The 13701-nt window shown below is 45.6% G+C and overlaps 1 protein-coding gene across 3 annotated transcripts in view; it reads left to right on the forward strand.

Moving 5' to 3' along the window:
* LOC135521995 (histone-lysine N-methyltransferase 2A-like) overlaps positions 1-9590 on the forward strand; it is a 60442-nt gene extending 50852 nt beyond the window's left edge. For all 3 annotated transcript variants that reach the window (XM_064947854.1, XM_064947856.1, XM_064947855.1), the window contains exons 30-34: positions 1527-1779; positions 5282-5389; positions 5924-6007; positions 6429-6558; positions 6749-9590. In XM_064947854.1, coding sequence (XP_064803926.1) covers positions 1527-1779; positions 5282-5389; positions 5924-6007; positions 6429-6558; positions 6749-7024 — 851 coding nt within the window. In that variant the 3' untranslated portion in view covers positions 7025-9590. The remainder of the gene's footprint in view (positions 1-1526; positions 1780-5281; positions 5390-5923; positions 6008-6428; positions 6559-6748) is intronic.
* The last annotated feature ends 4111 nt before the right edge of the window (positions 9591-13701 follow it).

Consider the following 13701-nt stretch of genomic DNA (forward strand, 5'->3'; position numbering starts at 1 on the left):
AAGAGCTTGGAAAATTCCAGAAAATTATGTCATGGCCTGAGAAGCTTCTGATAATTGGCTAATTGACAATTGGAGGTGTACCTGTGGATGGGCCTACCTTCACACTCAGTGCCTCTTTGCTTGAGATCATGGGAAAATCAAAAGCAATCAGCCAAGACCTTAGAAAAAACAATGTCGACCTCCAAAAGTCTGGTTCATCCTTGGGAGCAATTTCCAAACGGCTGAATGTACCACATTCATCTGTACAAACAATAGTATGCAAGTATAAACACCATGGGACCACGCAGCTGTCATACCGCTCAGGAAAGAGACGCGTTCTGTCTCCTAGAGATGAACGTACTTTGGTGCAAATCAATCCCAGAGCAACAGCAAAGGACCTTGTGAAGATGCTGGAGGAAACTGGTACAAAAGTAACTATATCCACAGTAAAAACGAGTCCTATATCGACATAACCTGAAAGGCCACTCAGCGAGGAAGAAGCCACTGCTCCAAAACCGCCATAAAAAAGCCAGACTACGGTTTGCAACTGCACATGGGGACAAAGATTGTACTTTTTGGAAAAATGTCCTCTGGGCTGATGAAGCAAAAATAGAACTGGCCATAATGACCATCGTTATGTTTAGAGGGAAAAGGGGGAGGCTTGTAAGCCAAAGAACACCATCCCAACCGTGAAGCACGGGGTGGCAGCATCATGTTGTGGGGGTGCTTTGCTGCAGGAGGGACTGGTGCACTTCACAAAATAGATAGCATCATGAGGAAAGAAAATTAAGTAATATTTAAGCAACATCTCAAGACATCAGTCAGGAAGTTAAAGCTTGGTTGCAAATGGGTCTTCCAAATGGACAATGACCCCAGGCATACTTCCAAAGTTGTGGCAAAATGGCTTAAGGACAACAAAGTCAAGGTATTGGAGTGGCTATCACAAAGCCATGACCTCAATCCTATAGAAAAATTGTGGGCAGAACTGAAAAGGTGTTAGTGAGCAAGGAGGCCTACAAACCGAACTCAGTTACACCAGCTCTGTCAGGAGGAATGGGTCAAAATTCACCCAACTTATTGTTGGAAGCTTGACCCAAGCTACCCAAAACGTTTGACCCAAGATAGGCAATGCTACCAAATACTAATTGAATGTATGTAAGCTTCTGACCCACTGGGAATGTGATGAAATGAATAAAAGATTAAATAAATCGTTCTCTACTATTATTCTGACATTTCACATTTTTAAAATAAAGTGGTGATCCTAACTGACAGGGACAGAGAATTTTTACTAGGATTAAATGTCAGGAATTGTGAAAAACTGAGTTGAAATGTATTTGGCTAAGATGTATGGAAACTTCCGACTTCGACTGTATGACTAAACATAAGATTATGACACACATTCCTTTCTCGTAATCAGCTAGAATGAACTTGTGTAATAAACCATCTAGCACGAAATGTTGGCTGTTTTCCATATGTTTCCATTTGTGTGTTATTCTGTGTTACTCACGTTTTACTCTTCTTTCTCTTCCCCTCCTTTCCCTCCTCAGAGGCCTGGAGAGCAGTGATAGACTGTGTCCAGGAGGCGCGGGCGGGGGCCAGGCTTCGGCAGCTGTCCTTCTCTGGGATGACAGGTGCCCGTATGCTGGGCCTGCTCCACGACACAGTGGTCTTCCTGGTGGAGCAGCTCCAGGGGGCCCGCCGCTGCCATAGCCACGCCTTCCGCTTCTTTAAACAGATCAGCCAAGAGGAGGACCTGCCTGTCAACCCCTCTGGATGCGCCCGCTCTGAGGTCTACCTCAGGTCAGTGTCCCGGTGTCTGTTCACTACAGGGGCCCTGGAAGTTAAATATAGAAAATATAAGGGAAGTCATTATTTTGTAATGTAAATTGAGTCCGAGTTGTCTTACAGATTAATCTTACATATCTTGTAAACATTTCACCAATACTTCCTCGGTATCATGAGTAGGGTTGCAAAGTGTCAAACTTTCCGGGAATCTTTCCATGGGAAGTTAAGCCTGGGAATTTTGCTTAAATTCATCAAAAAAGTTTGCTTATAATAGTGAACCTTTTTTTGTGGGATACACATAAGGCAATTCTAGGTCTTGTGGCATATTTTGGTTAAACTATCCCCAATTCAATGGAATTGCAACCCTCTGCATGCACAGTGCATTCTTTCATCACATGTGCAGTGTACTCATCCATCAAGATTCTCAAGATCTTGCACACTAATGAGATGCAATTGAGCCCACACTACTACACTGTCTGAGCCAAGGACTACATGCTTTCTGGTAAGTTTAGATTACAATACTGGGTGGGGTGAATATATTTTATATGACAAACATGATTTTTCGTTAACTAGTAAATGGTAGTCTACAGCAAAGTGTTAACTGGTTAACAAATTCTGCTAGCTAGTGTTTGCTACCATGTGGGCTTTAGCTTGCTTGAGCCTGCTAACTGAGAAGTATTAATTCACCCGTTTCCATACATGTTTCATTTTAAACATTTATCTTACAAAGTTGTTTAATCTAACTGTTTAACTATTTATCTGTACATGGAATTGTATTTTGTTTTTTCTTACAATTCTTTTCTAATCTTTACAGGAAAACGCCACAGGCACTATCTGATGTGTGGAGACATGTCACTGCAGCTAATGTAGAAGGAAAAGTTGTGCACATTTGCAAATACTGTGCCAAATCATGTGAAGAATGCAACAAAGATGCAGAATCATTTGGCCAAGTGCATAAAGTTCCCTCAGCGCTCACAACAAGCAACCTCTGACAAAAGTCCCTCTACTTCTATTCGAGGTGAAAATGATGAGACACCTTATCGATAGCAACAGCTCATGGTCCTTCTGGAATCAGAAGTTTCTTTGACTCAATGGAGAAACGTAGTCAGAGAAATGCTGATGAATATCTTGCTTGAGCTGTGCATGCAACTGGTTCACCTCGGATGCCCACAGGCAATGTGTATTGGAAGAGATTTCTGAATGTTCTTCGCCTAGCATTCACCCCTCCAACCTGACATGCTTTATCTACTCATTTGCTGGATGCAGACTTCAAGTGAAGGTCAAGCAAATAATAGAGAAAGCAGACTGTATTGCAATCATCTCTGATGGGTGGTTGAATGTTCGTGGGCAAGGAATAATTATCAACATCATCTCCACCCCTCAACCAGTATTCTATAAGAGCACAGACACAAGGGACAGATGAGCTGAAGGCAGTCATCAATGACCTTGGACCACAGAAGGTATTTGCACTGGTGACTGACAATGCTGCGAACTTGAAGGCTGCTTGGTCTAAAGTGGAGGAGTCCTACCCTCACATTACACCTATTGGCTGTGCTGCTCATGCTTTGAATCTGCTCCTCAAGGACATCATGGCAGTGAAAACAATGGATACTCTCTACAAGAGAGCCAAGGAAATGGTTAGGTATGTGAATGGTCATCAAGTTATAGCAGCAATCTACGTCACCAAGAAAAGCGAGAAGAATAAGAGCCCCACATTGAAGCTGCCCAGCAGCACCCGTTGGGGTGGTGTTGTCATCATGTTTGACAGTCTCCTGGAGGGGAAGGAGTCTCTCCTAGAAGTGGCCATATCACAGTCTGCCGATATGGACAGCCCCATCAAGAGGATCCTCCTGGAGGATGTATTTTGGGAGAGTGGTAAGCAGCCTGAACCTCCTGAAACCTATAGCAGTAACCATTGCACGGATTGAGGGAGACAATGCCATCCTGTCTGATGTTCAGACTCTGCTTGCAGATGAAAGAGAAGAAATCCGTACTGCCCTGCCCACTTCACTATTGCTCCGAGCAGAGGAAACTGCAGTTCTGAAATCCTGAAGCCCATACACGCCACACCGTACATGTTGGACCCCAAGTATGCTGGCAAGAGCATCCTGTCTGGTGCAGATATCAACAAGGCCTATGGTGTCATCACTACCGTGTCCTCGCCACCTTGGCCTGGATGAGGGCAAGGTTCTTGGCAGTCTGGCAAAGTAAACTTCCAAGCAAAGGCTTTGGGATGGAGATGCAATATGACAGTCGTGCCAACATCTCATCATCCACATGGTGGAAGGGACTTTGTGGATCTGAGGCTCTTTCCCCTGTTGCCTCCATCATCCTCCAAATCCCACCAACATCAGCTGCCTCAAAGCGCAACTGGTCCTTGTTTGGGAGCATGCACACCAAAGCAGGCAACAGGCTGACCAATACAAGGGTTGAAAAAGTGGTGGCCAGCCGGGCAAATTTGAGGCTTTTTGAGCCTGACAACGAACAATCCTTAACAAGGTTGGAAAGTGACAATGTGGATGAGGCCTCAGAGTCTGATGTTCAAGAGGTGGACATTGAGGAGGCCTAGGGAGAAGACATGGAAGCCTGAGAGGAAGACAACGAAAGCTTTAGTTACTAGACTATCATTTTACAGATGTATGTTGAAAATGTTTTGGGAGATGCGATGGATCATTGGGGATCATTCAATATTCCCTTTCGTTTTGTTCAGTGAAATCATGCCATGTGAAGAGTCAACTCATTAAATTAAAGTCAAATTCGTAACCAAGTTTTAGTTTTTTTCTATTGGAAGGATTTACCGGTAATCATTTGCAATTATGTCTACTTATGATAAGGTAAAATGTTTGTTTCTGTCTCCATATGATATGGTAAATATATCTAATGCAAAAAACATCTACTTTTAAATGATAATATTAATTTGCATATTTTCCCGTATATTCCTGTTAATTTCCACGGAAAGTTTCCACCTCTGAATTTTCCCCAAAATGTGCAACACTGATCATGCGTTATTGGTTGGAGGAAGTTTTATAAATAAAAATATGTTAATTTGGAAGTTTCAGAGAATTGGTACATCGCCACAAGTGTAATGGTGGGAACCGGTATTACTTTGTCCTTACCTTGTAGTTGGTCAACCCATACCACTGTCTAGCAAATGTCTGGAGAATCTGGGTTTTCCCCTCTGTAGGTGGTTTTCAACTTCAAAGTGGAAGCTAGTCTCTCTGTGTAGAGTATTGGTGGAATGTATGTTTTGAATGTCGACATCTGTCAGGTTTAGAGGAACAAGTGCTGTGGCTGTTGTGTTTCTGTGTGAGCGTCATCTCCACCTCCACAGTCTGCGTAAGCTAGAAATAAGACCTGTATGACATCTATGCTGCTCCGTTAACTTATGAAGAGTGTGTGGGTGACGTCCACATCCCAAGTTCTACACCAATGCTGGGGGGGAAAACAATGATAAAGAAAGTCAAGCCTACATACTGTAAAATGTAACGTGACACCTTGTTCCTGTCTTCTCTTACAGGAAGACCACCTTTGACATGTTCAACTTCCTGGCTTCCCAGCACCGCCAGCTGCCTGACATCAACCCCTATGATGAGGAAGAAGATGAAGTCCCACTCAAATCCACAAGGTCAGATTACAGAGTTATTGTATGCTGGCCATTGCAAAGGAAGCTAGCTAAATGCTAACATCTTAAAAAAGGATGCTTTGGCTTAAATACTGCAGGAGCTAGTCCATGAAAGATCTTGTCTCGCGGGAACATTCTTAGAACTTGTTGTACATGTGTTGTTCCTTTAAAAAACAACTTTCACATCAACAAGTGATCCATTTTATAAGTTTGTATACATAACATATCAATATTCTCATTCAGATTTATGAGTAACAAAGGAGCTGTACAACTACAGGTTTACATAAACGTTTTTATAGCTGTAACTAATTCACTATTGAAATGTTGTCCATTTCAGTATTTATAACTCCCCTAAAGTGATCTTTGTGGTTGGACTAAACCATTCTGTCATTTCTGCAACTACTTCCTCCTAACAAGCAATGTTACAAATATGTTCTACCCACTTGTGTCTGAGAAAAGAGTCACTAGAGACTCAGAGTTCAATGTAAAAGGTCAGAAGCACATTGTCATCTTCTCTGCTTATCCCTTTTCTCCTAGACGTGCCACGAGCTTGGAGCTCCCCATGGCCATGCGCTTCAGACATCTGGAGAGGACATCTAAGGAGGCTGTAGGCGTGTACAGGTCAGCACACAACTTGTCCTCATCCCCCCTGAGGCACTGAGGTCAAAGCCAATACTATGGACAGAGCCTGTGACTATGATCATGATTCTGGGCTGAAGAGCTCATGTGTTTCTCAGTGGGGTGCCAACTGACCCCACAAGAGAGAATTTGCAGTCTGTCTGGACAGGAAGCCGTCACTGCGGTTCTCTACAGCTATCACAGCAAACTAGAAACTGAGGCATGGTTTATATTTCCTGCCTCTCCCTTTTCTGCTATTATGTCATTCTGCTACAAAATGAATAACATGAATTCCCATTGGCTCAGGATCAGATAATAAATAAATTAATCATGTGATCATCGCATCCTTTTAATTGCCAAGGAGATTAGCTATGGAAACTGTTGTTTATACTTGGGCCTCTTTTGACATCTCTCTCTGGTGTAGGTCTGCTATCCACGGCAGAGGTCTGTTCTGCAAGAGGAACATCGACGCTCAGGAGATGGTCATCGAGTATGCCGGCATCGTCATTCGCTCAGTGCTCACAGACAAGCGAGAGAAGTACTACGATGGCAAGGTGAGATCAATCAGTCCAGAGTGTGGTTGAGACGACATAAGCCCTATGGTTTGTCCCAACGAGACCTTAGTTGGTGGACTTTTTTAAATCCGCTAATTGTGGGCTTGAATGAATAAATGTTACTGATACCAACATAATACATGTTAAACTAAAACTAAGTCCCCTGTCTCTTTCCCTCCTTCCTCCACAGGGTATCGGCTGCTACATGTTCCGTATCGATGACTTTGACGTGGTGGACGCCACCATGCACGGCAATGCGGCGCGCTTCATCAACCACTCGTGCGAGCCCAACTGCTACTCGCGCGTCATCAACGTGGAGGGCCAGAAGCACATCGTCATCTTCGCCTTGCGCAAGATCTACCGGGGTGAGGAGCTCACCTACGACTACAAGTTCCCCATCGAAGACCCAGCAAGCAAGCTCAACTGCAACTGCGGGGCCCGGAAATGCAGACGCTTCCTCAACTAGGGACAGGAGGATGACGTGGTACTGCCACAGTCTCTGCAGGGGGAACAAGGCACAAGGGAAGGGGGTGAGAGCAGAGGCAACAGGGGAAGACAGGTTCAAATCCTTAAATTAAGGTTTTACTGGGTTGGGAGGTGGGTGAAGAGAAAATACAGGAAAGGATGAGCCACTACGAAGAGACTGGGAGAGGAACCAGGGCCAGGAGATGGGGAGCAAGAGGGAAGAGGAGCGCCACACAGAGACATGCATCCATAAGCTCACATTGACTTCTAACCAATATGCACTTGCCAAGGGTTGGACAAGTTCACCACAGGAGAGGGTGGAAATAGCTACTGTTATAGTGTGGGTTTTTTCTTGAGAACAGGAACCATGCAGACATCTGTGGTTTTGCTGGTTCTATGTTGCATGAAGGTATTTTCCTTGACGCCATAACGTCAAGTCCTTTCTGTTGAAATAAGGGTGGACCAGAAAAGCTAGACTTGGTGATATTCTTTCTTTTGTTGTCGGGTGGCGGGGTAGATTTTTAATTTTGACACCCATAATCATGTTGGCTCCATGCTATCTAGTTGATCCCTTAGCCATATCTCCATCTTTACTTGATCCTGTAATCATAGTTTTATTTATTTGAAATTATATTTCACAGTGCTCATCATGCGTCAGGTTGTACATATTTGCTTTCCGTTGACTGTTCAGAGAACCATGGTGCTAGATATGATGGGCAATAGGCTTGGAGGCTCCTACGTCAGAGACCCTGCAAATAATACCTATTCTTCTATCCATTCTCCACTCCCCTCTCCCACAGACCGGGGACGGGACCTCCATTATGTTCAGTTAAACGGTTAGATAACGGTTAGTGTCACCCTTACAATGTTTGCTGCAGCTAAATCATATCTTTAAGAACTTTCCCTTCGCCATTTTTGTATGTTGCAAACACTACCCAATCCAAGAGTGAAGAGTTTAGCTGGAAACCTCAGTGCATCTTTTTTTATTTAAAAATATATTTTATTACTATCATGGCAAATGCTGATTACCTTTTGCAATAATATTAGGCCTACGACTTTGCTGCGTTGCGCGTCTTTAGTGAACTAACAAAATCCAGACTCCATATTTCTCAACATTCAGTGGAGTTAACAAAGAACTGACTTCTCTCTCTGACATTCTCCGCAATCCACAAAGGGTGGAACACTGTTCATGTTCCACCACAAAGAGATGTGTTATAAACTCTATATATTCCAGACTGTGTGTACTGACAGCACCCCTGTGCACTGGAGATCTCAAGCATAGCATTAGGCCAGTACTGTACTGTATGTTGCTCCGTAGGATGGCTTTAAGAGAGAATCATGTCTTGGTGTAAAACCAAGATAGGGAGAGAATGCACTCAGCACCTTAACGTTTGCTGTCGTACAACTTTAGACAACGCTGTCAGTTCAGTCAGACATATTAGGAAATCAAATGTGTACACACTGTTGTTCACATCTTTACAGTGGGAGAATGCTTGAGCTCTAGAATAGTTGTATTTATTCATGTTTCTGTTCAGATTTTGGACTGGTGAAACTAGCTTTGCTTCGTGTAAATGGTGGTGGTCTTGTGGGAAATCTTCCTCCCCTCGTTTCCTCTTTTTGTTTACTTTGTTTCCTCTTTCTTTTATTTGAACCTTGATGTTTGAGGAAAGTTGTGTATAACATTTCAGTCTTTACACAAGACGTTGTTCTAAAGCAGGTCTTTTTTAATTGTTTTTGATTTTATTTCTTTGTTTTGGTATTATTTTCATGGAGAAAGTACAGCAGGCCTTATTATCGGCAGGCCTTATAACAGAAGAATAGCAAGCATTGGAGTCCATGCTATTCTTCCCATCTGCGTGCCACAGAGAACCTTTCAAGCTAGAGATAATAATCTAAAGGAAATGAGCACTGTCCTTTTGGAATTTAATACACAGTAAGGAAGAGCTTAAGCCCGCCTGCGCGACCAATCAGTGAGATGGAGCCTGTATTCCCATGTGTCAATCATCTAACACCCTTAGCAGAGTTTGCCATTAACAGGATGCTTCTGGTTTTCAGGGATACGGCTATCCTTTACCTAGATTCCTTTTCTGCTTAAAACCGGATGTGGGAACACTTCTCAGAGGACAAGGTTTCTCTATGCCCACTCCACTCCCCAACCTTTTGCCAGGATTCTACCTCAGTAGTTCTGACAGATGTTAAAGAATACTAATGCAAAAAAGAGGATGATGATGATAATAAGAGTAACTTGGTTTTAATGTCCTGCAGAGCTGGCCTGTGTGTTCGATGAAGCATACAAAGCACTAGTTGTAAACCTGAAGTTACCATGACGATCTCTCCCAGAACTGGTTCAGAAAGCTGTATGTTCTATATGGTAGGGTTATTTTAAAGTATAACAAAGTGTAAAAGACATAAGAAAATGTGTGAACTTGTCTTTGTTACCTTGTACAAATAAACCCTGAGTTTGTAAATAATTGTATACATATTTCTAAACCCGTTTAATTTTTCTATGCACTTTTTTTATTTATAATGTTATTTGCTTAATAAAGATGTTAAGATGTTTGAACAAATCAGACTTGGTCAATTGAAAATGTAAATAAACAAATGCTGATATGACATTTATATAACATGCAATGTATAAGTACAGCAATATCATTGATTAGTGATAATACATTTGACAAACGATGATAATGATTGTGTGAGGGCCAGGTTGGGAACTTAACATCTGTTCTGAGCACCTGAGATTTACGATGCCATCTGACACAAGTCAAATCAGTTTCCTTGATCTGATTTCGTGTGAGGATGATGTTCTATACACTGATCTTTATAGGAAACCTATTGATGTAACAGTTTAAGGGCTGATAGCTGTCACATGCTTCCCATTAAATACAGTTTGCCCTACAGCCAATTCTGTCGCATCAAAAACATGGCTGAGATGCAAAGAAAATTAAAGGGGAGAGGGTACAAAAATTGTCTGATTTAATACTGCCATTGAGCAAATCCAAAACAAATATTTACACAGGGACACTGAATGTCAATCTTAAATGAATAATAGTTTATATGTCAGCGCGCTAGAAAGGTTCCAACCAACTCATTGCACTATAGTACTCATTGCACAAAACGTTCTGGGCTTACTGCCAAATTGCAGTTACTGATAGGTGTGACTTATCCAGTCAGCCACTTGCATGAACACAGAAATTGGTTTGTAGAACAGCACATGTATAGAACACAGAAATGAGTTAAGAAAAGCACAAACATTAAAATGTCCCTTAATCTCTTTCAAGGACATTCTCGCAAAAAGAATCATTCTTGCGTCTTCACTACCCGCTATTTAAAGTGCTCTGAACAAATTAAGGGAATCGTTCACAAACATTGCCACATTCTAAGATCCGATGAACGTATCGGTAATGTGTTTTCGGACCCTCCCTTGGTCGTATTCTTGCGGGGCAGAAATCTCAATTGGTAAACTGATTAACCCCTGCACAATGTCTATTTGCACCTCTACCGGATGGAAACTACAAATGTAACGGCTGCGCTCAATGCTATGTCACTTACAAATGTAGATCCCTTAAACACCCCCAAACAGGGAAACAGATCCCAATCAACGGTATTATGTATCTTAACTTGTCCTTGTGGTAAAATGATGTGGGTAAAACCAAGGGTGAATTAAAAGTGCAAGTTGTAGTACCATTATGTGCAAAAACTCGACGTACCCAGTTGCGGCCCACTTTTTGGAAGTGAACCACTCGATTTCATCCCTACGTTATATCGGCATCGAACACATCACCCTCCCTTATTGTTAAAACGAGAGGCTGCCTGGATCTTACATTTAAAGACCCTTGCTCCCCTCGGGCTCAACGTAGACTTTGATCTGAAGCCATTATTGTGATTTTGCTATTCATTATAAATGTTATCTATGATTGTATGCTATCCATTCATGGTTTTTGTATGTTCTATTTATATCTGAAAATTAACCAATGATGTCAAGCCACACCCGGTCACGATTACAGACACCTGTGTGTGTCCTTTGACACGATAAAAACTAGTGATCTGCAGCGTTTGTCGTTATACCCTGATGAAGACAGCTTGTCTGTTGAAGCGTTGGTTATTACATTTGTAATGACCTGACTAGATCATAAAGGAACAATTGTCCAGACAGAGGCTTGAGTTTGCGAATTGACGGTTTATTAAACCAACTTTACACAGGCTACTGTTTGGGCCGTAGCACACGCCAAAAAGATAACAGATAACCCATAAGCCAATCGTGACCTTCTCTTGGGCAGCCCAGACGTAAGAGAGAGAGAATAAAAGCTGAACCTGGTCTTAACTTCCAATGCTCACCCCCCTGTCCAACCCCCCTCCACGCCACTCCGCCAACCACCAGGATGCCCGGCATCAGAACATTCCAGGCATTCCCGTGATTGGCAGATAGCAGGTTGACTGACATGTCGGACCCCGCGAACACCGGGTACTGGTCAGTACAACACAACCACATCCTAGCCTAAGACATAACACACAGCTGTCTGTGCGGGTCGCTACACAGCCCCCCACCACAAAGTCCCTCGTCCCCGAGGGAACAAACAAAGTCTCTGAAGCGACCCGGAGGTCTCCTTTGCCTGCGTGGCCGTGATGGTCGCAGAGTGCCCCCCTGGGAACCAGGGGATGAAGGCAGGGATATGGGGGACAAGGAAGCGGGAACGGGTAATACAGTCCATGGCTCTGGGGAACCACGCGGTGACACAGGGGGAGTGGGCTGTCTGGAGCCTTGTCTGCGGCACCTGAGGGTGGGTGCCTGGAGAATGTCATTGCCAGAGAGGGGAATTGTGGGGGTTCCTGGGGTTTGGGGAAAAGAGGCCCCTCTGTATGGGGCTAACCTGTCCCGGTGCAGTGCCACCTTTCTCCCCCTGGGAGGAAGCTGCACCCGGTACACAACCTCCCCTACCCTCTCCAGGACACTGCAGGGTCCCACCCAGTGACTGTCCAACTTGGGGCATCTGCCTTTTTTTCTTAGGGGGCTGTAGACCCAGACCAGCTCCCCAGCCACAAAGTGCCTTCCCCGGGTGTGCACGTCATAGTTCCTTTTCTGCCTCACACCTGCATTCACCAGCTGCTCTCTGGCGAAGGTGTGGGCTGTCTCCAGGCGGTCCTGGAGTCTCCGGGCATACTCCGGCCCCGGAGGAACATGAGGGCTATCCAGGGGCCGGCCAACGCCATCTCCGCAGGGGTGCGGATCTCTCCCCCAGCATGAGGAGGGCAGGCGTGCAGGAGGTGGAGTCTTGGACAGCGGAGCGGCATGCCATGAGGACCATAGGCAGGTGCTTGTCCCAGTCACGCTGGTGTTTGGAAGAGACGATGGCCAGCTGCTGTCCAAGCGTTTTGTTGAAGCGCTCCACAAGGCCATCACTTTGAGGATGGAGAGGAGTAGTGCGGGTCTTGTGCATACCCAGCCTCTCACACATGGTGGCGAACACACGGGACTCAAAGTTTCTGCCTTGGTCGCTGTGGATGGACTCTGCAGCTCCAAACCTGCTGAACATCCCCGCTGTCAGGGCGTCGACGATGGTCTCTGCCTCCTGGTCAGGCAGAGCATAGGCCTCGGGCCATTTTGTGAAATAGTCCATGGCCGTGAGCACCCAGCGGTTTCCACTGTCTGTGGTGGGGAACGGCCCAACTACATCCACTCCCACCCTCTCCATGGGAGCCCCCACTGGGAACTGTTGGAGCTGAGCATGAGAGCGGCCTGGGGGCCCTTTCTCGCTGTGCAGTTGTCACAGCGGCGACAAAAGTCCTCCACATCCCTCTTGTGCTGCCCCCAGTAGAAGCCCTGACGGAGACGGCGCAGTGTTTTTGTGACCCCAAAGTGTCCAGTCCCCACCCCCATGAGTACTCTGGAGCACAGCCTCCCGCAATGCTTTTGGGACCACCACCTGCCACCTCTCCTCTCCCGTAGCTGACTCCTTCCATGCCCGCTGTAGCACGCCATCAGCCAGCCGCAGTCTCTCAAACTTCGACCACAACCCTTTGGTCGCGAGTGAGAGCGCTGTTACCTCTTCCCATGGTGGCCTCACCTGCGCCTCTACCCACTGTAGCGCTGGCTGTAGGTCTGTGTCCCGTCCCTGCTGCTGCCGCCATTCAGCCACGTTGACAGTCTGCAGCTCGCAGCAGACAGGCCCGCTCGCCCGACACACTGTGGCACAGACACCCTCCTCTGCCCGCAGCTCTCTCTCCCGTCCCTCTCTCCGTTCACAGTGGCGGCAGCCGTCTGCAGTACAGGGCCGACGGGACATGGCGTCGGCGTTGGAGTGGCGTGCCCCTGCCCTGTGCACCACCGTGAAGTCATACGGCTGAAGCTCCTCCAACCAGCGTGCCACCTGCCCCTCTGGCTCTCTGAAAGACATGAGCCACTGGAGAGCAGAGTGGTCAGTCCTTACAGTAAAGGGCAGACCACCCAGGTAGTACTTGAAGTGTTTGACGGAAGCCACAACAGCCAAGAGCTCCCGCCGGGTGACACAGTAGCGGCGCTCATGTTTGTCAAATGTTTTGCTGAAGTACGCCACCACTCTCTCCCCCTCTGGCCCCACCTGGGCCAGCACCCCACCCATGCCCACATTGCTCGCGTCTGTGTCCAGGATAAAGGGCAAGGTGAGGTCAGGGGGGGCGAGCACGGGGGCCTCGATCAGT

The sequence above is a fragment of the Oncorhynchus masou genome, chromosome 30 (assembly GCF_036934945.1).
Source record: "Oncorhynchus masou masou isolate Uvic2021 chromosome 30, UVic_Omas_1.1, whole genome shotgun sequence".
Classification (NCBI taxonomy): domain Eukaryota; kingdom Metazoa; phylum Chordata; class Actinopteri; order Salmoniformes; family Salmonidae; genus Oncorhynchus; species Oncorhynchus masou.